A 25,799-nucleotide genomic window follows, 5' to 3' on the forward strand; every position below is an offset into this window, starting at 1 on the left:
GCTGTTATTCTCCTCTACTCCATCTATATCCATTAATAAATATGATCATCTTTCTTATTAGATCTGTCACTGGTAGCAAGCTTTTTATTTTTGTCTTTGAAGGGCAGTTTTGATCTCGTTTTTAAGTGGCATCAATGGAATAATTAATACATTCCCCGTTTCAAAATGGATGACATCTGCCAACTGGACGTTTTCAAATGTTCAGAGAGCAAGGAGACCTCAACTTTGGGCCAGACTCACTTGACCAGTCCGTCTTACTTACACATTCAGGCAGCACAGAAGAGACAGATTCTGCCAGCTGTGCAATTCCATAGCTTAGGGAAATGTGTTTCAACATCAGCTTCTGCTGTGGTTGTCCCTTGCACACCTGCCTGAGGAGCCATTTTGGGATAGGTAGTGGTGGTGGTGTGCTGTGATTGTCAAACTGTAGGTGGTTCTTTAGGCATAATACAACAACAGTATACATTAAAGCAGCCAGAAATTATGTTCAGCAACAAAATCATGGAGTTGTAACCCATTTTCTGTAAACGTTCTTCTCTTGTGCCAAATGGAGTGTGGTTTAAAAGAGGGTTTCTAGTCCACAGTCTCTTGAAACTTATGTTCTTCATTTAATAACCAAAATCAGTAAGTGCTACAGCTTCCCCAGCTGATTATCAAAGGCCTTTGTTATTGAAACCTGAGTGTCAATTCTCCTGGCCATACAGCTTACTGATAAGATTTTCAGTGAAATGCCCCTGCAGACGTCATTGACTTTGGAGGCATCACAGCCTGTCCTTGGCAGCAGACTGCTGGCTTTGCTGCACAGAGATGAGCAGGTTGAGTTTATGAATAGATAAACTGAACAGCTCACATAACATTTGCCATGCTTTAGTTCTAGGAGAGAATTTAAAGTAGAACTGGTAGCAAAAAGCCAAAAACAAGACCTCAGTGAGCTTGAGGTGATGTTACAGGCAACTTATAGAAGCAAGTGGCATTTAATCTTCCAGCCTGTTGCCAGCTGGAAAGCTTGCCTGTGAAAAATAAAAGGAGTGATTCTGAGTGATTCCTTTGGGATACGAGATTTCCTGACCTTCTAATAACTAGTGTTTCGGTAGTTCTTTCTTAGGTATGTCACACTATTGGTAGTGAATCTAGCCTTCATCCCTTTCTCAAAACTTTTTTTTCCTAATGCTAGTGTTCTTGCCAGGGGTATAGCTTTCTATCTCTATTTAAAAAGGAACGAGCCCAGTTGAGTCAAAAACCCTGTAGCCAGAGGGCTGTTGAGCATAGAAACCCTCAACTTTCAAGGACAAAAAATGAGGAAGGGTGAAGGGGAGAGGGGAAATTGAACGTATAAAACTCAAAGTGAGAAACTAGAGGGAAATTCTGTGTAGAAAATGACAGAAGTTACTGGTGGTTGATGTCCTCAGTTAATTCACAGAGCAATCATGAGTTAATGCAATTTAAACTTGTTCACATTATTCCACAGTAATTATTCAGTCCTGAATGGAGGACATTATTTCCCCTCAGCAAGGACTTGATATGAACGAAGAAGCACCAACTATACTTGACTCCGCTGATGTTTGAACTGCTTTGGCAGCGTAGGCTCAGAGCGCTATAAACAGCGTTGAGGCATATGAGACGGGGAGCACGGGGACAGAGTGCCATGGAAAGCCTCTGTAGAAGGGGAAAAAAGGGAATATGGGGGAAAAGGTTTTTGGTTAGTATCCTGGCTTGGGAATGTAAAGTGTGCAATAAAAGGGATGGGAAAGAGATGAATGATAAGAGGTTGGTGTCCTGGTGTGAGGATCTGAAGAATCCACATGTGCTCTGTGGAAAGCCAATACCATGATCCCTGAAGGTAGCTGGGTTCAGAAACTCTGTGATCAGTCTGTGAGGTCAACAGCTTATTTCACATAAGCACTGGATAGCTGTCAAGCAGAGGCAGTGTTAGGGTACTACGCTACATTGAAATCTTTTAATATAGGGAGTATTTAGACTGCATCTAAATCAGGTGCAGAGGATTTCACCTCTGTTCAACACTGATTTTGAAATGTGCATATCCTTGTTCTTAGTTAATTTGAGTGGGTCACACAGTTCAGTTAGCTGTACTGAAATCATCGATTATGGTAGAGGAGTTCCAGGCAGGTTCCAACTGTCTGCTATGAAACTGCTACTTTGCAGTAATAAGGTTGAGATACAGCTGTGTGGAGGCATCAGGCAAGAGCTATCCATAACAGAAAATAATGTTTGAGATATCTGACTGTTCCCAGAAAGGAAAGGACAGAAAAGAAATCAGAAGGCAAATGATCTTTAGCTCTTTAAAGGCAGTTTCTATAGAGGAAGTCAGCTGAAAACCAGGGAGAAAAAAATTAATGATCCTAAACCTTGGGGTCCTTTTAGGATTATATTGAGGGCATTACAGCCATTAGCATATGGCCCAGTACACATGAAATGCGGCACTCTGATATGCTGATGCATCCCCTTGCGGCAGTACTTGTGTATCTGTGTGTCGTCAGTGATTCCCTAGATCAGGAGATGAGATTTCATCACATGTTTCCATTTTCCTTTTGTTGGCAGATAATTTTTAATATATTTTTATTTGATTGCTAACATTGCCTTAATGAGTGCAAATAGTTTTCTTTTTTTAAAAAAGAGAAAAGACATTCAGTGGAAATCCAGGGTTTAATAAGGTGTTAATGTTGCTTTTCACTGTAGCTCGTCCAATCTTTTATATAAATTTTTGTAATTTCTTACTGAGGGGAGGAAAGCTTTGAAGGTTACTTCATTAAAACACCATCCTTTTACAATACATATATTAAATGGATTTAATAGAATTGAGTCAGTCATTTGCTTCATAAGCTGTCACTTACCATGGCACAGATAATAGTGTTTGGCAGCCTTCATTTGGTTGACCAATGCAAATTGAATTAATATGCCACAGAGATGAAATTTGCTTGTAATTTCTACAATTTGTGAGGTGAGGGTTGTGGAGAGGATGTTTGCTGTGCCTTCTGCCATATGGTACTGTTCCTGGAGATAGAAAGCTTGATCTTTGGCTTTGAACAGCGTTACACTGATTATGCAAAAATGTCCCCCAGAAAAGTCAGATTGTATTTCATGTCATTTCATTTCACTTCGTTTGGATGCTCTGTTGCTGTCCAAGTGGCATAATCCATAAAGCCAGTTTATTAGAGTTATCTGAAAAGGAATTTCCTTGCAAGGTTTTTCAAGCAAAGGTGTGCATTTCTTTGAAATGCCCGTTCCTGATTTGCTTAAACAGAGGTGCCTAGGTTAATATCCAGAAGAAGCTGAACTGAGCATTTGAGGGAAAATCCACATGTCATGGAAAAGTGAAAACAGCTGTCTAATGGGAATCGGAGCTTAAAGCTTGATAATTCTTATTCTTCCGGATGGCAGCCAGGATTATCAGTGGATTTTTTTTGGTCATTGTAAGGTTTTTAAGTTACCAGCTTTCATCAGTTGCTGAGTATAGCATTTTTTCTCCACTGGTAGTCCAGAGTTAAGGGTGTATTAGCTTGTGGAGTTAATAAATGGTCATATTTAGAATTTGTGGCTCGTGTGATGCTTTTCATGAATTTAGGGTCCTTATAAATTTGTAAAAATATACTTTTAATGTCCTATAGTATGTTTATGGTTTTCTCATGACTATTAAAATATATTTTATCTGATTTGGGGTGTAGTGCTAAAGAGGAGGACTTTCCTATAATACAGTTTATATGGAAGTAAACTAGTTTCAGTGTGATGATGTGATCTTCTAGTTGATCTTGCTTCCAGTGTTAACCTTGAATTGCATAAATAAAACAAGTCAATACTTTTCTCTGAGCAAAAGCAACCCTGCTTTTCTTTTATAAATGATTACAGTTGCTCTTACAATACTGAAAGTACGCAGGCTATACAAAAGGACCAGATGAGTGCATTATTCCATTCCCCAAGACTCCCTGATATCTGTTTGGCTGTGCTGAACTCACCACAGCCGTTTCTGAGAGTGTGACCACTTCAGAACCTCGGCTGACATGGGAAATGTGACAGGGACTGACCTTCCTACGCTGGTGGTAAACAGAACACAAGAGGAATTTATCCCAATAAGCATTTAGGATGCCTTTGAGGTGGCTGACCTTCTTTCTCAAAAATCTTTGCAGTGCACTGATCTTGAGGAACAGTCTGGGCCAAATGCGCAAATGTTCTGAAAGCAAAAGTGATTCTAATACATATTTATCCCATTCGTTGTCACTCAGCTCATATAGGACCTCTGCATTCAGAGGGATAGGACTGATAAAAATAATAATTTCCTGGCTTTCACTCAAATCTTCTAACAGCTTATGTCAGTACAGAATTATAAATTAGTGTAAGTGACAGTGCTGTGGGGCTTGTTTGAAAGTTCACCTCTTGGTGCACAAACTGTTGATATTTTACTGCTGACACTGGGTAAAGATGCATGCATTTGCTTGGCATGTACCTACAGAAGCTCTTTTTTGTGAACAGTGAGAGGTTTGTGTGCTATAACTGATGCGCACTTACATATACGTGGACCTATTACCAGGCCTTTGAAAAATGAGTCTCTACAGTGTGAAAAGGGGATGGCACACTAAGTGGTTGAGTTATCTGAAGCTGCTTGCAGTACTTTGACAAATAGCACAAATTTGAAATTCTCAAGCTAGTTCTTGAATATTATTATGGCCGGGTAAAGGTGGAAGTATTTAATTCCCCCCTCCCCACCTTCCTCCACCTAATACCTCTGCCTTGGGTAGCTTCAGTGATACCACTGCCTGAGTGCCAGGGCAAAGGCGTAGGTTTAACAGCCCGTAGATGTAACATGTCCTGAAGTGTCCACCTAGGGCAGAGGAACGAGATGCAAGCATTAACTGGAGAAGTGGGCTTCTCTCTACATGATCTGCCTAACTCCCTTGCTGCAAAGGAGGAGTGGAACCGATTGCTTGTGTCCTTTCAAACAGCTACAGGTTCCTTCTCAATTTAAGGAGCAGTTAAAGAGTTGTAACAGGCTTGAATGCTTAGTAGCTATTAAGGGTCAGCAAGCTTGTTGCCTTCTGAGAGAATCAGCTGGTGATAAGGTGAAGAAATCACATGCTGAGGCAAGTTATAAAACCACAGGTCCACGTGGATGTTGAGATGTTCTATCAGGCTTAGGGGATTTTGAAACGTATTTCTTTGGCAGGCTGCCTCTCACAGTATGGACAGGGCATTTGGGAGCAAAGCTCTCGTGGTACCCAGGAGTAATCTGCTAACAGCCTAAGTACAGGCAGGTGGCAGGAGCATGTCTGGGTTCCCCCTGGCTGCTGCCTGCCAAATTTTCACTCCAAAGCCATGCAAAGGGCTTAAGCTATGTAACTCCTATTATGTTCTGTACTGGGCCATGCTATCTTGGTGCTCTGTGGTTTTTTTTTTTTTTTTTGTCACAGGCAACTCAGCCAGAGCTTTATGTCAAAGGTGAATCAACCCTTCTCTCATGGCATTTTTTTTACTGTTTCCACAGCTCAAACGAAAAGGGAGTGGTATCCTCAGGATGTCCCTTCCAATTCATGGTTGGATAAGCTGCCTTTGTTTCCCCCCTCATCTCATATTTGGGGAGAGGGAACAAGCTGCAGGGTGATCGCAGCTCCAATATAGACTTGGCTCCCTTCGTGCCCTCCCTTCCCCCTCAGTAGATCTGAGCTGCGGGAATCATGGGCTTGCAGCAGTACCAGCAGGGTAAATATTTCTGCATTTCTGGCTGATTTTAAGATGATTGGTGTATGTTCCCCTCCTTTTTATGGCAAAGGTTAGCCCCATTACATGTACTGTTCTTACTGTTCTCCATTTCATCTCCTCCTCCCATCTGTTCTGTCTCTGTTCAGTGGAAACCAAGGAGATGTAGCTCCCACTCGGCTGCCAGAGAGATATTTTCTCATCTGTGGGAGAGAGAGCTCTGTGTGAAGTGAAGCAGTGCCCTCCTGCACACACACAGCAGATAATGCCATGAGGCCAGAACATCCTCTCTCAGACTGTATGATAATGGCATGTTCTCGGTGTCTGCTTGTACCAGTGAGGGCATATGATGGTCCCTGGGTTAAGTGATATTGATTTCCAGGCCTAAGCGAGGAGCAAAGGGAATCCAAGGAGCCTTTTCTTGAGCAACCAGATTCTCATAGCAATAGATAAGAGAAGCAAACCTTTGTTTAAAATCTCAAAAACACAGTGCAGTGAATAAATAAGGAACAATACATGTGGATAAGGCATACAGAATTTAGAAATGACAATTAAACAGCGTGTATGATTATCTGAATAATAAGCCATAAACAAAACAAATGCTTATACTGGAAAAACTCCAAACTTCACCTTGGGACTCACTGGTAGTTGAGGAAATTACCGTTTTACCAAGGAGGAAATCTGTTTTACCGAAATCCACAAACTTGCTTCATTTCCCTGACTTCTAATAAAATTGTTGTCGTATCTGTAGATGCAAACCACTGCACGATGTAAGTTCTGTGCAGAGAGGAGCATCGTCTTTGAGAAAAGCTGTTTTAATGTTAATGCACATAAAATTATCTCTATGAGGCAAGTAAATATTTGTTATGAGTAATTATTTATTATAAATATGTTACCTTGCCATGTATGAGGCAAGTTGATTTGCAATGAAGCTGGTTTGTTTTTCTTTGATGATTGAAAGCCCTAGCTCACTTCTCACTTCTATTGCTGACTTCTGACACCTTCTGGTCTTCTGATTTTCTATGTAATATTAACTTGGAATAAGTAAAGCCCTATTAGAAAGATAATGTTTATGATTTTTATTCATATTTCTTGCAGCTTTAACTTATACTGAGTTAAACTTTTTCAGTGTTATACTGTGAAGTAGTCTACAGCCAACTGAATGAGACTACCAGCTAGGTAACAGCTCTCCTGATGACATATCCCTTTTGTCAAGTCACGGGACAGGAGCGTATTCCTTCTGCTATGTGACGGCAATGAGGGGGATAGTTCTTCTGGCATGAGCATCTGTGGTGGGGGGTGCAAACATGCTTGAAATCATGCTTGACCAATCTGATAGCCTTCTATGACAGAATGACTGGCTGGGTAGATGAGGGCAGAGCAGTGGATGTTGTCTTTCTGGACTTCAGCAAGCCTTTTGACACTGTCTCCCATCACATCCTCCTAGGTAAGCTCAGGAAGTGTGGGCTAGATGAGTGGACGGTGAGGTGGCTTGAGAACTGGCTGGATGGCCGAGCTCAGAGGGTTGTGGTGAATGGCACAGAGTCAAGTTGGAGGCCTGTGGCTAGTGGTGTCCCCCAGGGGTCAGTCCTGGCTCCAGTCTTGTTCAATATATTCATCAATGACCTGGAGGAAGGGACAGAGTGCACCCTCAGCAAGTTTGCTGATGATACTAAACTGGGGGGAGAGGCTAACACACCAGAAGACTGTGCTGCCATTCAGAGGGACCTGGGCAGGCTGGAGAGCTGGGCGGAGAGGAACCTCCTGAAGTTCAACAAAGGCAAGTGCAAGGTCCTGCACCTAGGCAGGAATAATCCCATGCACCAGTACAGGCTGGGGGTTGACCTGCTGGAAAGTAGCTCTGCCAAGAAGGACCTGGGAGTGCTGGTGGACAACAAGTTAAACATGAGCCAGCAGTGTGGCCTTGTGGCCAAGAAGGCCAATGGTCTCCTGGGGTGCATTAGGCAGAGTGTTGCCAGCGGGTGGAGGGAGGTGATCCTGCCCCTCTCCTCAGCCCTGGTGAGGCCTCCCCTGGAGTACTGTGTCCAGTTCTGGGCTCCCCAGTGCAAGAGAGACATGGCACTGCTGGAGAGAGTCCAGCGGAGGGCTACCAAGATGATTAGAGGGCTGGAGCATCTCTCCTATGACGAAAGACTGCAAGAGCTGGGCCTGTTCAGCCTGGAGAAGAGAAGATTGAGAGGGGATCTCATCAACGTGTACAAGTATCTGAAGGGGGAGTGTCAAGAGGATGGGGCCAGCCTCTTCTCCGTGGTGCCCAGCAACAGGACAAGAGGCAATGGGCAGAAACTGAACCACAGGAAGTTCTGTCTGAACTTGAGGAGAAACTTCTTTCCTGTGAGGGTGACGGAGCACTGGAACAAGTTGCCCAGAGAGGTGGTGGAGTCTCCTTCGCTGGAGATATTCAAAAGCCGTCTGGATGTGATCCTGGGCAATCTGCTCTAGAGGACCCTGCTTGATCAGGGAGGTTGGACTAGATGATCTCCAGAGGTCCCATCCAACCTAAACGATTCTGTGAAACATCTGTGTCAGATTACGTGGAAGTATGTGCCCCTTGTGTAGGGTCACATTACCATTGCTAGAGATTGAGGCCTGGGCTCTGGTCCCTGTTCTCCTTGGTGCATTGCTGAAATCCATGTATTCTCACAGCCGTGGTTTGAATGGAGAAGACAGAGGACAAATGAGGAATGCGATAAGAAAAATAGTGCCCCAAATACATTTCCCATATACATCCATGGTATTTTAGCCAGTGATGCAGGAACAACCGTATTGTGTAGGTTGCCCAGCAGCTGTAGCTCCAAGTCTCTTCCCCGAATAAGAAGCCTTCATGCTTTTTTTAGTTACAAATAATCTTAGTTAATATTAATTCATTCATTTTAGTTAATAGTAATTCTTAATGGGCAGTTATTTATTTGAAATCACATGCTTTGGGTGCTAATTAATTTTTTCCATACTTTACTTTCTGTTAGGGAATAACTCCTCTAGGAGATTTTGCTTTTGGCAGATAGTTTAGTTGACTAGAAGTTTGTATGTTTGATAGTACTGCAGTATTATTCCAGAAGGATATTTCTCCCTGATTGCCACATGGGAGAATGATACTAGTTTGTATCTGTTCAGCAGGATATATTTAGAGCTATAGTGCTAAGGCAAGTATTTCTTATTCAGGGAACCTGCTCAGCTGTTTTTTATATATATATATATATTTAAATATATAAGGTTCTTCTGGCATCTTGAAAAGTTTATCTGCCTGATAAAAACGTTCCAGATTGCTGCATCTTAACTAATAGTTTGTGGATTATCCTGCAGTATAATTCAGTAAAGGGATAAGAATGTCCCTTTCACTCTGATTTAATACTGTCTTAAAACTACAATGTGAGCAGATTCCTCACAGGGATGCTTATTTCCGCTATCCTTTTCCTTGTTTGAGGGAAACAGGGATGCAAAACCATACAGAGAGGGAAGTGGTTTATTCTCATATTTTGCTTTTAGAAGTACTTGAATTTGTTTGGATCAGTAACCAAACATATCTGAATGAAGACAGGAGGTTTGTTCAGTGCTAGCATTTAATTGTATTTTTTTTCCCTCACCGCTTCAGGAAGGTTTAACATTAACATTCAGGAATTTAACATTGTTAAATTCACAAAGTATGTTTTATTTATGGTGTGGTTTGCATTCATATAGCAATGCTGTTTCCTCAGGCTGTTTTTTAAGGCCACAAATCTGTTTAGAGTGTAGATCCAGTCAGCGAGTTCTCTCATCCCTGCTTTGCATGGCCTTGATGACTGTGGAATTCTGTAGCAACCCAGATGCACCTTCTGGAAACTAATCCTGCTAAACTCTGGTGTGCTGATGATCTTTAGGCTCTGAAGTACTCTCCAAACCCGTGAATGATGTTCTGTAATTCAATGAGAGTTTGGGTGTTATTGTGATATTGTGCTGATGAATTTGTGTCCATGTCTACTATAGCTTTCATTTTTCCAAGTGATAACAGAAGGAGGACCAGGAATAGAATGGTTTTCTAGGACTAGGAGTAGGAAATCACATTCAGAAATATCTAAGCAAAATTTTGTATGTAGTTTTCCTTGTCTAAGGATGAGACTTAGCAGAAAAGCTGCATCTTTATCGTGGGAAAGCTCTATTCAACATTTTAAGGGTTGATGTCGATTCCAGTCGGAATTTAATGGTAAGAACAGGGCTTATTCAAGAGCCTAATGAAAAACAGTAAACGCATTGCAGTAAGTCCTTGTTGTCAAACTTTTATTTTATGCTAAATGTTTTATAGACCATTAACTATAGTAGTTTTCAAATATTAGCTTGGAAGATTTAGGGAGGTTTCACAAGACATGCAAATTTGTCTTTTGGAAGGCAGGTAAGGTTTATATGTATAAGACTTTAAACACAGCCTGCTGCCAGTGTTTGCATTCAAAAATAATCATTTGTGGTAGAGGTTACTATGAAAAAACAGCTGCAATATCTTCATCTTTGCATGGAGACTCTGTTCAAGTCTGTGTCAAGCTAGACATGCAACATACGGAGCTGTGTGTAGTAGAAACAAGAAGGGATGAGGTATTTTTGCATTTATGTGACTCTCAAGGACTGAAGAGATGGCAGATAATTCAGGTCTTTGAGACTGAAGTATGTTCTCACTGCAGCCAAAGTTTTCAAGTGTGTTTGGTGATTGCAGGTAACTCAGATTTAAGACAATCTAAAAAATTTAATCTTCAAAGGGTCATAGTGCAACACTTTGTGAAAATTAGGCTATATTAAAGTGTTTCAAGTTGAATAACTAAATTCATCAGGTATATGTTGAACTCCTGGTTTCTGTGTTCATCTTTATTGTTTGCAGAATTATACTAGGGGTTGAGAAAATAAGACAATTGAAATAGAAAATGAATCAGCATAACTATCATATATTGTCCTATTTTCAAGGCTGTTTTTGGCATTTCATTAACTGGCAAGGGGAAGATGATCTTATAGTCCTCTGTGTTGTCCTCCAAGTTTCAGTATATTATGATCAATTCAAAAAACTTTTTGGAGTTTATCCTGCCGTCAATCGGTGTATGCGACCCCTTGCTGAAACCAGCATGTAGTTCTAAACAATAATTTCACAGCTTCAACCCATTTGGATTTCAGTGGCTGAAATAATTGTTACCCTTCCACTTTCCAGACTCATGTCTGAGGCACTGTATATCTCTATCCCTGCCTGTCTTGTCATCTTGTGTGTTCTTTATCTCTTACCTTTCTTCAGCCCTTTGACTGATTTAGTTGCTATCTTTGTCTGCACCATCTGGAATCCTTTTCTCAGGCGGTGAGTGGAACACAGGTCATTTAACTGAACTCTGCAAAACTTTTCTCTCTGAGAAAATGCTTGGAGTTGCTTTAATCTTTTTGAAATGATTTGCAACACTGTGGAGCCATATAAAAATGGTCAGTTAAGAACCTAATGGAAGGTTACAACTGTTGCATAATTTTTCAGGGGCAAGGCGTGCTTACAGCCAGCAATATTATTTCAGGATGGATTTTATCCCCATGCTGATCACTTCAAAGTGTATTTAGAGGAGCAAATAGTAACAATAAGGCACCAAGATTGTGCAGCTCATAGTAATCACTGGGTGTTAGTTTAAGCCATTGAAAGGATGATAATTAATAACACCTAAGGATCAGTTCTCCGTTTGTTCATGTTTGTGTCATGATGTGGCAGGCTATGATGTACCAAGCTGAAAGATACATTCTTGTTTGGTCATGTGCTTCTACAGAGAAACCCTTGTTTTTCTGTCTGCCATTTGTAGATTCGATAGAAATTAAAAATATACGTATTTTTCTCTTTCAGCAATTAATGAATTTCCTCAAGATATATTTACAAATAAAGAACGGCAGCAAGGAGGGGTTCTGCTTCATATCCTTGCTGTAAGTTTTCCTCTACTGTGCTTCATTTTTATTTTCTGTGTATTACTCTTTTAAGATGTTACTCATCTTAGTGCCTTTACTAAATACAACTCTGTGTGTATAAACATATTTCTAATATTTTGATTTCATATTTCTAATATGTCTATATGGGTGCAGATGCTCAAAAGGCAACATTTATTTAAGAAAATGATCTTTTGGGTCTGAATTTGCAATGCTTATGCGTTCATCATTTCTGCTACTGAATTGTATTTATTTGCATTTCACCTTGTATATACTGGGTTGACAACGTGCATGATGAGGAACATTCTCTTGATGCTCTTTCATTTCGATTGCACCTCTATGCAAAAGAGGCAATTGTAATACAAAAAAATGCCCCAAAGAAATATAGAAAATGTCATGTGGAGTTTTACATTTTATTGTAGAAAAAGCAAAGCAATTTAGGCCTGCAGACTCCAGTTTTCCATTCCCAGCTCTGGGAAAGTAAAGTAGAAAGGAGTTTCGCTTGATTGAGAACAGCAGGATTAATAAGGCCAACTACGCGAGCACAGAACATAAAGCCACATAGAACAGTGGGATGATCACATGTATGCATGAAACCACCATCATCCCTGAGAGGTTTGCTGCAGTGAGCCAAGGTCAGTGACCACCAGTTTCCAGGTGTGATTATATCTGGTGTATTCTTAATCAACATGGTGTTACTTTCTCCTTAATCTCTGGTCTGATAATTAATTAAAAATATAAATGATGACTATGTCAATGTGCAAAACCCTGCCTATTACTTTATTACATTTGAATTCTATTATGGACCCTGTTCTGTCAAACTGTGGTTCCTTTCGTATTTCAGAGTTTGGCAAACATGCTTGTCCTAAACTTAATCTTACATATGAGGATCTGTTTTCATGCGCTGAACCGGTCAGCAGAGGGTTTTATTTTATTTTTTTTTTTTAGAATGGATGAAAAATGAAGCCATATATTCCTGCTAGTCTGTTCGTTATACCATTAGAAAAAATAGAGCGTTGCTTTCTTTCCTCTTTTTATGTAGAGGAAATATCTGAAGTATTTCCTGATTTTATTTTCTTTACAGGCTCTTTATATGTTCTATGCTTTGGCTATAGTATGTGATGACTTCTTTGTTCCATCCTTAGAGAAAATTTGTGAGGTACGTTGAAGAACTTCATTCATCTTTGAAAAACCGGTTACAATACATTATAGCACTGAACATTTTATGCCATCATTGTTTGGAATTCTTCCCTGTGAATTTGGTGATCTCAATCGTTTTCAGACTGATGGGGCTTCATCAAAAAACTCACCTGTAGTGTGAGCACACTGGTCCTCTTGATGACACTAAGGTGAAAGAAAGGAAGATTTAATGAGAACATTTGCCAAATCCACCCTTAAGTACGTGAAGCACATAGGTGGAATGGATATTACATATAGATAAATTGGCTTTATTATTGTGCTTCTATTTTAAAAAGATACTTGGGGGAAAAAGCCATGTATAGCAAAAAATGTATTGGCTTTTCAAGTTTTGTTGCACGTCTACCTCAACTAGTAAGAAGAATTGGACCGCTTGTGCAGTCCTAGGGTAAAGGAGATGGGTTGGAAAAGTGTGTATCTTAGTTTGATTCAGAATGAGAACACGTATTTAAATATCCAGAAATTTAGTGAGATGACAGACCTATTTCCCTGCCTGATGTGCTCAGTATCAGCTTCTCTCGATCGCAGCTGATGTCAGTGAGAGTTTTAAAACTGACTGCAATATAGCAAAGACAGGCACTGCAAAGTACCTTTGAAATCCCACCCAAAGGCAATAAAAGATCAGTACTTGGAAAGGAAATTGTTAGCATTACAACTAAAGTGACATGATATTTTATGTGCAAAGCTCCCTTAAACCAGCTATGTGACGTTTCATGACAGTCTGTAAAACTATATGCTTTTATTATTCAAAATGAATGTAATTCCTTTACATAATTGCTGAGAAGGCTTGCAAAATTACATACAGGATTCTACTTACTTTAGTTGATCAGAAAAGGGTAGAATTTATACTTGGCATATAAATGTTATGTTGGAGAGTACTTTGGTTAAATACTACAAAACGGATACGAAATACAAAATTAGATTTGGATTCTGTTTTTATGACAAGGTGGAAATCACATTTCCTTTACTTTTTAACAAAGCGGTTATCATATCAACAGTTTCTGAAAGACTCTTGTAGCTAGTAAAAAAGTCTTTATTTTTTTATGAACATATGTGGAGAATTCCTATTAATGTTATTCAGAGCTACCTACTTATCAACAGGAAGACAAATGGAAGAATAAGGGAGGCAGTCAGTATCTGCAAAATATTCTATAGGGTTCTTTACTTTCCCTTTTCAGATGTTCTGTCCTATGCATGCACCTTATACACCTTATTTAAGTTGTACCAGAGTACTGGTGTTGAGCCGTCATAAAATCTTTGCCTCTTGTCTAATGTTCTGCTGAACATTAAGATAGCTAAGAAGAATTCAAGTAGTTACCACACTTAACGTTTGAGCTTCTTCAGCAGCGTAACTGGTAATAGATCACATGGTAGAGTAAGGGCTTGTGTTTCTGTTTTGTCAAGTTCTGTAGGATGCCTGTTTTCATCAGCTCAAAATGTTGCATACTGCCTGAGAAATACTCTATTTCTGCACTGCTCCTTTTGTCATCAATCGCTTTTCTGTCCTTGAAAGAGAGATGAGATACTAACGACGAGTCTCGAGACTCTCAAAAAGAAAGAAGCTCCTCCATAAAAGCTTCTTTATAGTTCAAGGGAGAGATCCTCAGGCAGAATTAAATTGATGCAGCCCACTTGTGGAGCTACACTTGCTTATGCTAGTCTGAGAACTCTCAGGAACCTGTATCCTATTAGAGCTTAAGAGACACTGTAATAAAAATAGATCCGGCTACAGTACACAGGCCTCTCTATATCTAATTGGTCTAATTTTGTGTGTGTCAGTGGACTTGCTTTTGATTTACCCAGTTGCAAGTGAGGTCAGAATCAGGCTTGCGGTTTGTAAGATACATCCACAGAGGTTATATTTTTCTCCTATTGATTTCTACTGTCAAATTTTAGAAGCCTTAAGAATTGTCAGTAAGTCTTGAATGATTGCATTTAGAGTTCTAAAAGTGAAGTCATGAAAATGATTCAACATGAGTGTGCAAGCTTTCAGGGTCTGCAGATACGTTTTTCTCTAATCAGCTGTATCTAAGCTACAATCAGCCAATCAGTTATATATAAGTAGATAATATTATCTGACATCTCACTGAGTTAGGGTATAGACATTTTATTTGTCCGAAGTATCTTTGCAGCTATAGAACTGTGCAACGTAAATTAGAGTAGCAGTGCTGAAATAATCAATACTTTTTTTCCAGAAACTACATCTGAGTGAAGATGTTGCTGGAGCCACGTTCATGGCTGCAGGAAGCTCCACTCCAGAATTGTTTGCATCTGTTATAGGTATGGAGCCCACACACTGGCTTTTTTGAGACCTGCTGTTAAAAAATCAGCAGCAGATCAAGCAGAGGTATCCAAAAGTACTACCATTCTTTTGACAATTAATAATCAGCAGTTATAGCTGTCAACTAGTCTGTTGCTCATGGTATAATTAGCTACTCAAAATATCTCATGAGACAGTGAGTCTCCTCTCGAAACACAGCGAAGAACAGCTGATTCTGAACATAGAAAGTGAAAGCTGAGATTTATTGCAGTCCTCTGAGAGAGTCTGAAGTATCTGGTGCCTCTGGCTTCTTTTTCATGAATAAGGGGAATTAATTTTAGCAAGGAAGTAGGAGAACAGCGAACATGAATAAAGAGCAAATTAAGCAATGTATAGATGTTAGATCTGCTAAAGTCAGGACATGAAGAAGTTCTCTGTAGATTACTTAAAGAATTACTTGAAGTAATCTGTGAACTACTAAAGATTATTGGCACAGAAGGGAGGTCTAAATGGCAAAAGTAGTACCAATATGAAGGAGGACACAGGATATCCCTGGAAGGATTCTGCGCAAATTACACTGATAGGGAAGGGGAAAACAGCAGATCTGAAACATCTGTCTTTAGTAAAGCTTAAGTAGGCTTTCTGATACTATCCTGACTTGACAGTCTTACAAACTTTAGGGAGATATTGTCTAAAGGAACACACAATAACATCATGTCCAACTTCAAAGAGCAGTATTCAAGGATTAGTAATTAAAGCTTAAGTTTAAAGCTGGGAAAGTATCTCAAGTCAGATCACCCAAGGTCAGTCCTATTTTCCTGAATAACCTGAATGAGAATGGAGAGTAGACATGTAATTTTAGATAACAGAAGTGCATGAAGGATTATAAGCATTTCAGGAGGCGAAAATAGGATGGATCTTGATCAATTTAAGATAAAAAGATGCAATTTAATCAGAGCAAATGCAAAGAGTAAGTAAAACAAAGTAGATAGATACCCAGGGGGAAGAATGGTTAGAGAGCTATAGATCAAAAAGGGCCATAACGTATTGTAAAAGAAGCGGGAGTCAAACAGAAGTCGATGCTGGGATGTTACAAATAACTCGGCCCACATTCTGGCATATATTGACTGAAGTATTTTGAGTAAAGCATGGGATTTCTAAATTATCCTCCTTCACTCAGTTCTGTTAGGCCCTATTTGGGATATTATATCCAATTTTGTTACTCTTCTTCAAGAGAGTTGCAGACAAATTAAAACAAGTACAGAGAAGAGAAAAAGGGTAAGAGGCTCAGAAACTATTATCTATAAGGAAAGCTTGAAGAAAGTGAGTGTAAATCTTTAAAGCTTCCTTTACTGGAAGACTTAGAGTACAAGGAGAGACAGCTCTGTGGTGTGGTCTAGGTATATCTAGTCCTGCCTCAGTGCTGAAGGTTACATTAGATAATCCTTGGAGATCCCCTCCAGCTTTTGATATCTGTTTTTCTGATATGCTTATATTGTAGTATAAGTATATGAGGCATAAGTATATATGTGTGTGTATACGTGTATATATATAAATATATACATATGTATATATAAACTATATGAAGCATAAGTGGGTTCAGTACTAAGGAAAAGGGCAAAGTTGGTGCTAGAAAGGCTAAATCTAGACCCTGAGTCTTTACTGGCGTCAGAAGGCACATATTACTACACCCAAGGTAGCTACTGGTTCTTTGAGGGAAGAATCTCTTACTCCTGTGAGACATTCTAAGGAAGAGCACACAAAATATTAAATGCCTGGGAGAAAGGATTGTGTGCTTTATTATAGTGCTTTATTATAGTGCTTTATTATAGTGTTTGAAGTGAATTATATTCCATGTTCCTGATGGAACTGAACTTGTTTTATGTTCCCTGTAATGGATTACTGCACCAGTAGCAGCCAAGCTGTGAGATACAGGACGTACTGTTGCACTAGCTAGTTATAAAGTTTTTCTGCTTTTAATAAAAATACGTATGTAGAGATGTTAAGCCAAATATGTGGAGCCGCTAGCTAGCCTGAAAGCACAAAATATTCCATGGAGAAGTGAGCATTTATTATGAAAAATGTTTTGATTAAACTTTCAAATGATCTTTGTTATTGTCAAGTAGTACATGATGTGAGTAATAGCATGTAGCCTAAAATGAAATGACAGAGGTAATAATGCATATTTTGCTCCCTCTGCAGGTGTCTTTATCACTCATGGAGATGTAGGAGTAGGGACTATTGTTGGTTCAGCAGTTTTCAACATCCTCTGCATCATTGGTGTCTGTGGAATATTTGCAGGACAGGTTAGTAAGATACTTATCTTTGTGGAGTTCAGTTGCTTATTTTATGGGTTTTACATGAGCAGGTATTTTTTTTAAATGGAGCATTAGTCAAAAACAAACAAAAAAAGAGCTGACATGGAGATAATGCCAATGTAGAAAAGAATTTACCAAAGCTTTACAGGTAGCAAATGTTCCCAAAAATTTTAGCTGTAGTTTCAGCGCTCTGAACTTGCAGCATCCAGAGGGAAATGATTCCGCTTCATGCAATACTATGTCCATAGCCAATCGATCAGCTGCATCTCCTACTCCTTTCTGGCACTGATGGTGATCAAAGCATCTAAGACCCAAGCATGAGATTTGCTTCATCTTCTCAGTAGATGGTTAGACTGTGTATCATTTTTTTTTTGTACTAAGTCTGATATGTCCGCAATTAGAATAAAGTGGGAATTGCACTTGCTTTGCTTTTGCTTGCACTTGATTTGCTGCACTGCAATGAATTGTACTTTACAATTGAAATTATGGCCAATTAAAATAGCATAAGTAAGAAATATCTTTCATCGACGAAAGTTTCTGTAGTATTTTTATTAATGGTGGTTATTACAGATTCATTGTCTGATAGACGTGTCTTCCTGTTTGCACAGGACAGCTATTTGTTCCAGAACTGCTGCTGATAATGATTCTGCTCATACACATAAGTGATTGCAAGATAGAGGCCTTTGTTTTGTCTTTAAGATATTTCTTTGTTGTTGCTGGCTAAAATTGTGTTTTTTTTCAGGTGGTTCATCTCACCTGGTGGGCTGTGTTCAGGGACTCTATGTACTATACGTTATCTGTGATCGTACTTATAGTTGTAAGTAGTCCCCTTACCAGTTAATGTGTTTCATTGCTTAATTTCAGAGGGCCAGTCTGCTAACCATCGATATACAGCACTAAACAATTATTTTCATAACTAGTTCTAGTGACATCCAGAAATAAGTGCTCAGCAGGATGACTCCACAAACTGATCCAGCAATAAAAGCGTTGTGCAGCTGCACAGACTATGTCCATCAAATTCGTTTTGCAGCCTGTAACATTCTGCAGAGTAACAAGCTATTGTTACACAGTACAGCTAGCACTCTCTTCTGACCTAAGGGACTGCTTGTGACAGAGATAAAAGGTTTTGAGCTGCACCTCTCTTTTAAATAGGAAAAGTATCTGTTTCTTGCTCCCGCACATTAGTTTTATCTCACAGATTCTTGCTAACCTGCCCATGTAGGTAAATTTTACTAAACAGATCACAGGCGAGGTATTATTCTGTTCATCTAGAGCAGTGTAGTAGCTCCTGAACATATGCATTTACTGCATATGGTGACAGGGAGGGGGAGAATATACTTAGTTTGGATTGTAACAAATATGACAGACTGGCAGACCATTCAATTACAGGTGTTACATACAGTGGAGTAAAATATGTGTAACCTGCTGGCCTAAAAACAGAGCTGAAATAGCTGCCTATTCTGCTAAAACTAGATTAGCTATGAAAGGATTCAGTGCTTTATGTCTCAGGTCTCTTCAAAATACGTGGGATTTCACTATTATATACAGATGCACAGCATGTGTGTGTGTGTGCATCTATCTGCCTTTCACACACACACACACACACACACACACACACACACACTGTTTTAGTGAACAATATTAGCAAAAATAACTGAGAAGGATCCAGGCCTCGTCCACAATATATGTGCTTCAGGGCTATGAGAGGCACAATCCGTACAGTGAAAGTTCTGGGTTAGAGAGGGTCAAAGGGGACCCTCCTAGATTCTGCAGTAGATTCTGGTTAGATATCACTGATGCTCATTCAATAAATTTGACTGTTTTTCAAGTTAGATCAGAGAAACTGTCGGTTTATGGTTTCCTTTTTTTTTTCTTCTAGTTCATATATGATGAGAAAATAGTATGGTAAGTAATGTAATTTGTTCCCTACAGTCCTATATTCACCTGGAGAGATCACTAAATAGAGTTGCAGTGTAACTAGATTTTGTTCTTGTACCCTGTGAGTAAGAGCTGGAGTTGCCATCGAGGAAATCTTGTTTCTTTGCTTTGGTTATATATTTTACGATGATCAGGGAAAACTAAAAGAAAAATTAATAACCTGGAAACATTAGCTAAGTACATAGGCTGTAGGTAGGGCCTGAGGGCCTCACACATGTGCAGAGAAGGTAACCGAAGTTCCACTGTTCTCCTTCTAATTGTTAACATGTATGGGGGTGCTCGTTTTCCCAGAGAACGGTGCAAGCTGGGATTCTAGTGAAAAGTCATATGCATCTTCTAAAAGAGCCCCTTCAAAGTGCCTGGCCTGTGCCTCAGCACTGAGCTCACAGAATGCCCCAGCATTATGATCCTCAGTGGCCAGCTCTGGTTTCAGTCTGTGTAGCATGTTTCTGGGATACATACATTACATGTGATTTGCAAGTTTATTGGAACATGAAAGTCTGTGCTGTGCCCATTCTGCATTTGTGTGCAATCCTGTGCACACAAATGTTACTTGTACTAGATGTTTAGTTTCTCAGAAAACTTTGAAAGGTAATAGCTGCTGGAATGACCATTTAACATTTTTCTTTTGTCTTTTTGAGGTGGGAAAGCCTTGTACTCATCGTTATGTATTCATTCTACATACTTACTATGAAGTAAGTGCTTTTCTCCTCTCCATGCCCTTTAGCTGTTAATTGACCCCTATTCTCTTGGTGTAGTTTTGTCCTTGGACTTCCTGCTAAGGACAATGCAGCCAATCTTGTTGCTGTGCAGGATCCCTTGAATTTTCATGCTTAATCAACTTTGCTCCAGATATGTGCTCAGTCAACAGCAAGTGTTTGGGTACCTTCTTTTCATAGTGCAATGAGGTAAAGTAAGTTTCAGAGATAGTTAAGAGGAAATGCCGTTGTACAAAGATATATGAAAGTCCACTGGGTACTCTGCGGTGTAAGCTCACAGCATGTCAGCTATTGGCCATCAACTGCTTATGCACGTGCTCATGGAAAGTATGGTACATACAATGTATTTTATTCTTTCCCTGAGAGGCAAGCTGCTATATATTTCCCAAGTTTATGCTCAAGCTTAGCCCATGGTAACTTCCTCCTTTGCCCATAACTTGATACCATAGTTGCATGGCTACATTGTATCCTAGTAGGGAGCGAAGTACTGAAGCATGAATATTTTTACAGCTTCTTGTTAGAGGTGCAGTGACTGACTCTACAGTTTGGCTGCTGTGCTGTGACAGGTTCTCACTGTGGCATCTACACCACTTTTGCAAAAACCTGGTTTTATACCTGGTTGCTGTAACCTCTGGAGAACAAGGTCAAGGAACATCAGAAAGAGAGCTAAGCGTGTATTGATCTTCAGGCATTCTCATACCAGATGTACTTGGGTACTGACATCCTTCTCCTGTAGTGTAGTGACATCCTTCTCTACTACCTCTGACAGGAGAGTCACAGATCTGTTACTGCAAGAGTCTCTGTTACTGCAAGAGCCTTCTATTGTAAGCTGCTGAGCCTTCTCCCTTGATGCCCTTCCCCGACAAATCACTATTTTGGGGACCTCAGCCTCCTTTCTCTCCTACATCAGGCTTAGCAGAGCTCATTGACAGCTCTGCTAGGTCCCGCCCTGTGGCTAAAATAGTGCATCCTTCCTCTAGAAGAGCTTGGCCGTAGTCCCAGAAATGTTCAAGCATCCAGTGCAGGGAACACAGGGAGTAGCAGTGAAGTGAACTGAGAGCTGGTGCAGTAGGCAGGTGGCCCTTGTATAGTAAATGTCCTGAGTCCAAAAGCCACGACTCCAGAGTGTTCTGCTTTCACTGAATCGGCTCAATAGCAAGGTAGAGTTTAATTATGGCATTATTTTCCTCTGCATCTATAGGAAATAAACTCTGTGTTGCATTGTATTTTTTGCTGCAGCAGGAACTGTTATTCCCTAGGTCTATCAACAGAGTGATAAAACACCACATAAGTGTGAAATGCATTTTTAATGACCATTCAGAAGGTGAAATTTAAATCAGATTGTTATTCGTGAAGCAGAGATGAAAGTATGTTTCTCTGAGGGTGAGGACTTAAGTTTCTGTAAGTGGCAGAGGACTGATGTACATTTCCAAAAATGGTCCCTGTATAAAGGTTATGTTAAAGCAGGATAAGATTAGTGCAAACATTTGTTACCATGAAAGGTGGTAATTGTGGTCTAGAGCCAAGTTCCGTCTATCTTGTTATGATATTTGTTTAAATACAGTTGTTTATATAGATTTGCAGTAAGTTTCTGAACTGCATATTCTTCCATGAAACAGAACAAAGGTAAAGCTTTGGTTTTAAGAGAACCCCACAGACATAGTGAAGCTTTCCGGAATATGGAGAAGTGCCTCTGCACTACAAGGATAGCAAAAGCTTATCTTAGGGACTGTATGTGTTGTGTGCTTTGTAGTCACGTTCTTTAGCACAGTGGGGAAGCCTGCAAGACTTCACATGCGGTATTTCCTCCAGAACTCAATGTTCTCCAGGGAATATATTAAAATAGTGTCTTTTTGTAGTTGTCTTTATCTCGTACGAGGCAGGTAGAGCCCTTGCTTTCCTGTCAGCTTGCCATTGAATTTCTTCTTTATCTTAGCGTTCTATTAGTTGTCAGAGAACATGCATCTAGGCTGTGCTATTCTGCATAAATTGTTCTCAGAGGTTGAGAATCTGAAAAGGAAAGGCAATATTCCAGCCTTTTCAGACTTTCCCTTTGTACTTTCAGGTACAATGTGAGGATGCAAAATTTCTTCACTATCAAAAACAAGAATGTTGGACATGGTGACACAGTCAACAGTGAGCTGGAAGATGGTAATAAATGTTATGCCTCTAGTTGTGATGACCCATCCATTCCATTACTATGGAAAGGTAAGGCTGAGCAGACAGGACTTTGAAAAAGAGTAATTCACAGAATATCTTTTTTTTTTACTTAATGCTGGTCAAAATATTGTCACTATTCAGTCTTGAGCAGGAATTTTTATTGGACTAACCTGACAATTCAGCAGTCAAACCACTGAACAAAAAAACCCCTGTCAAAATAGTCTTTTCTGGAGATTATGGAAACAAGCTGCTTTGCACATTGGCAATTTTACTTCCTTCTTCTTTCCTGTTCAGTGATGAGCTACAACACTGTGAAAGAAATATTTTTCTTTTGCCAGGAAGAAGGTAATTTTCACTTCAAAAATTTGATGATTGCTGATATAGAAACTTGAGATGTGAGTGTTGAAGGAAAAACATAGGCAAATCAGTGAGCAAGGGTGAATCACATGCTAGGTTCAGATCCTGGGAAGATTTACCTTCACATGTCTAAATATCTGAGCAGACATTGCTAGGCATATGCATGAAACGAGGAAATGTGGGTTCTTTGCAGTCTGAGTCTTTGTCATAAATAGGAAGAAGATAGCACCCAGCTTCAGGTACTACATGGGCAAACGTTCAAACATTTTTTTTTTTTTTGGTAACTTTCCTTTATCTCTGTATTGTCCCCCTTCTCTTCCATTCCCTCTCTTTGTACAGCCAAATCATTGCTACCTTCAAAGCTTACTACAGGTTTATACAGTCACAGCACAGTGGTACTCCAGTCTCAGGTGTAGTGTTTAGACAATAGTTTAATATTGATTTAAAAGTACTTCTCGTAGACTATCATAGCATAATTAAGATGCGTTTGAAATATTTTAACCTCTCTTTACAATGAATTTTCATGAGCGTTGGCTATCATGTAGTAAAGCCCATCAGTTGGACATGGGGTTGCATTCACAGGAGGTTTAGAAGATACTTCTTAAGGAAGTTGTTACTAGTATATTCCAATGGGTACACAGGAAATGGATGATAGAAAACAGATATAAGCCGTTTTTACTTGTGAGTCCTTTGTTGGGTTCTAACGTCATCTCCGTGCATGTACTCCTAGGTCATATACTCTTAAGAGTCATCTTTTTAAGATTCATCTTAAGAGTCCTCTTAAGATTCATGTTCAGATGCATCATTCATCCTTTCTAGCCACTGTGTGATGGAGGAAACCTTCTCAGGAAACATTGTGAAGATTATTTAATACTTGTGCAGAGCATGCAGAAATTTCAGGAAAAACTGCAAAAAAGCAAACAAAAGCCTGGGATCATGAGAATGGTGTCTCCACTAGGCACTATCCACAGTGGACGACTTCTCTAATTTCCCTCAGAGATCCTGTGAGACTGCAGTTTCAGTCAGATTCTCTTTACCTTCACCAGCACCCATTGCACAAATACATGCTACAGTGGAGGGACCATTATTCAAAGTGAAAGAGTGTAGGTATTATCACAGTAAAGGGAAAGCAAAAGGAACGTACCTGGCATGAGAGGTGATGTGAAGACTTCCATGGGAGGAGGATAAGGAGGTGATGGGATTGAGGTTAGTAGTGGAAAAGGAGGGTGGCAGTGTCAGCCTAGCTGCTCCAGAGATGGGTGCATTATGTGTCCTGAAGCTGTACTGGAAAACCGTCACGTGGCTGCCTGCTGCATCTCCTGTTGGGTCAAAATATGCCATGAATTAGCAGTGCCTCTCAGTTAGTGGATGCTTGGCTGACTTCACAAGCTGAGCTCCACCTTCCTCAGAAGCAGCTTTCAGCAACAGGAGCACTGCTAGTAGCAGTGAGACAATAACTACAGCTTGCCTCTGCCTTACCTCCAACTACTGGTTAGCAAGTTTCAAGATCCGCCGGAAAACCTCCCTTGGGTTCAGCATGGCACAGATCTGACCTTAATCTGGTTCTCTACACAGGCAAAATCTAATTTCTTCCCCAAAAAGAACAGCTGCTTTGGGTGAGGAACTTTATTCCTACCGAGGATGGTTATTCTGTTGCTCAAGGTACAGATAAAAGGGGATTCATGCACTACACAACTCTCTTTAAAAGAATCTTCTTAAGTTTTATTACTTTCAAGAGCATCGAATGGTAAAACATAAAAGCTTCCATTACTGGAGTTTCAGAGAGAAAAGAGAGAGCTTTTCACCATGAGATAGATTCAGTTTCAGTGAATCTACACTCACAGGTGAAGGCAAAAGATTTGTACTTCTGTGAATAATGTTCCTATTTAAAAAAAAAAAAACAAACACTGTGTCTCATTGCCCTTGGCTTTTATTGTATTGACTCAAATTTCTCCCAGGTGGCCTGTTACAATTCCTGCCTAATAATACGAACTCTAGAGAGAAGTGGGTTTCTGAACAGAATGTGATGTAGATATGTGGGGGCCTGATCCAGACTCAGCTAAAGTCAACGAGAAGCTTTCTGCTGACTTCGGCAGGGTTGTTGGTGATGATGACCCTTTGTGATGAGCAGGAAGTTTTTATAGTTTGTTAGAAGGAAAAGTTGTGCTCAGAACATACTTGCCTTAGGAATATATCACAAAGGAGCAGCTAAAAGGGCTTTTCACTGTCCCACGTTTTTAAAGGGGTTTTCACTGTCCCACATTTGTGAAAGCCACTTTTGCCATTTTTACATGGAGCCCATTTGTACCATATGAGGCCAAGTTATGTATATCTATGGGCATATGAGACTGACGAGCTCTTAGGAGAAGAGGAGAGAAATGTGCTGCAGTAAGTCGAAATGGCTGCAGTAAGTCATACATATATAGTCATGCATTTTACATCAATGCTAAGTTTTTTAATGGTATTTCATCAATACCATTCAGTATGTTTTGTCATTGTCCCATTATTGGTCCTGGGAGTAGTTCCAGAGTGATTTCAATGCTTCTATGTTGTTTCTCCTGACACGCTGTAAGATAAAGAAGCACTTTGGAGACTTAATTGAGAAATTCACCTGAGAGCAACTAACCTGATTAGACTGTTAAACCAAAGCTATCTGGCATTTTTTCCTTACAAGCCTTGCTGTCAAACATTCCGTTTTCTCTGTCTAAGTAAAACAAACATCAGGCTGCTAATAGTAGAGCCCCCTTCCGTAAGGCTTGTGGTTTTCCTGCATAGCTTGTCTGGCTCTATCTTCCTTCACAGGAAAAGGTGCTTCACTTTAACTGCAAGAGTCATCAGAATGGCTGTGCTCCTCATTTGCATCATCAGCTGCAGTACTCAGCAAGGTTAATTTCTTTTAGATGTCAGAGGTGGGAGGATAATTGCTTCTTTATGTTGACCAAATAACAATTTACTACTAGTTCTATTCTCCATTAGAGCTTGGGATATAGAGCTGATTCTTTAAGTGGGACAGGTTTCTTGGAGAAACCAAAGATCTCGTTATGACACCTTGGGTGACCCCAGTGTACTCATTGAAAACAAGATGCTCGAATGCAGGAGGGTAAAAGATAGAGCAGTATACTGATGATTTACGGTCTCACTGAGCTTTTCTTGCTGAATGATAATGTGAGGATCTTTTTCTCCAACTTCAAAGCAACTATATTAAGAGATGCTTAAGAC

The 25,799-nt window shown here is 39.9% G+C and overlaps 1 protein-coding gene across 4 annotated transcripts in view; it reads left to right on the plus strand.

The window, feature by feature from the left end:
• SLC24A4 (solute carrier family 24 member 4) overlaps positions 1-25,799 on the plus strand; it is a 103,378-nt gene that overhangs the window by 50,462 nt on the left and 27,117 nt on the right. For 2 of the 4 annotated variants that reach the window (XM_068946860.1, XM_068946862.1), the window contains exons 3-10: positions 11,555-11,631; positions 12,716-12,790; positions 15,024-15,108; positions 17,291-17,394; positions 18,149-18,223; positions 19,286-19,311; positions 19,986-20,039; positions 22,129-22,271. In XM_068946860.1, the coding sequence (XP_068802961.1) occupies positions 11,555-11,631; positions 12,716-12,790; positions 15,024-15,108; positions 17,291-17,394; positions 18,149-18,223; positions 19,286-19,311; positions 19,986-20,039; positions 22,129-22,271 (639 nt within the window). Of the gene's footprint in view, positions 1-11,554; positions 11,632-12,053; positions 12,267-12,715; positions 12,791-15,023; positions 15,109-17,290; positions 17,395-18,148; positions 18,224-19,285; positions 19,312-19,985; positions 20,040-22,128; positions 22,272-25,799 lie in introns of those variants that run through there. The other 2 variants (XM_068946863.1, XM_068946861.1) reach the window with 2 other exon arrangements.

Source organism: Struthio camelus, chromosome 5 (genome assembly GCF_040807025.1).
Source record: "Struthio camelus isolate bStrCam1 chromosome 5, bStrCam1.hap1, whole genome shotgun sequence".
Lineage (NCBI taxonomy): Eukaryota > Metazoa > Chordata > Aves > Struthioniformes > Struthionidae > Struthio > Struthio camelus.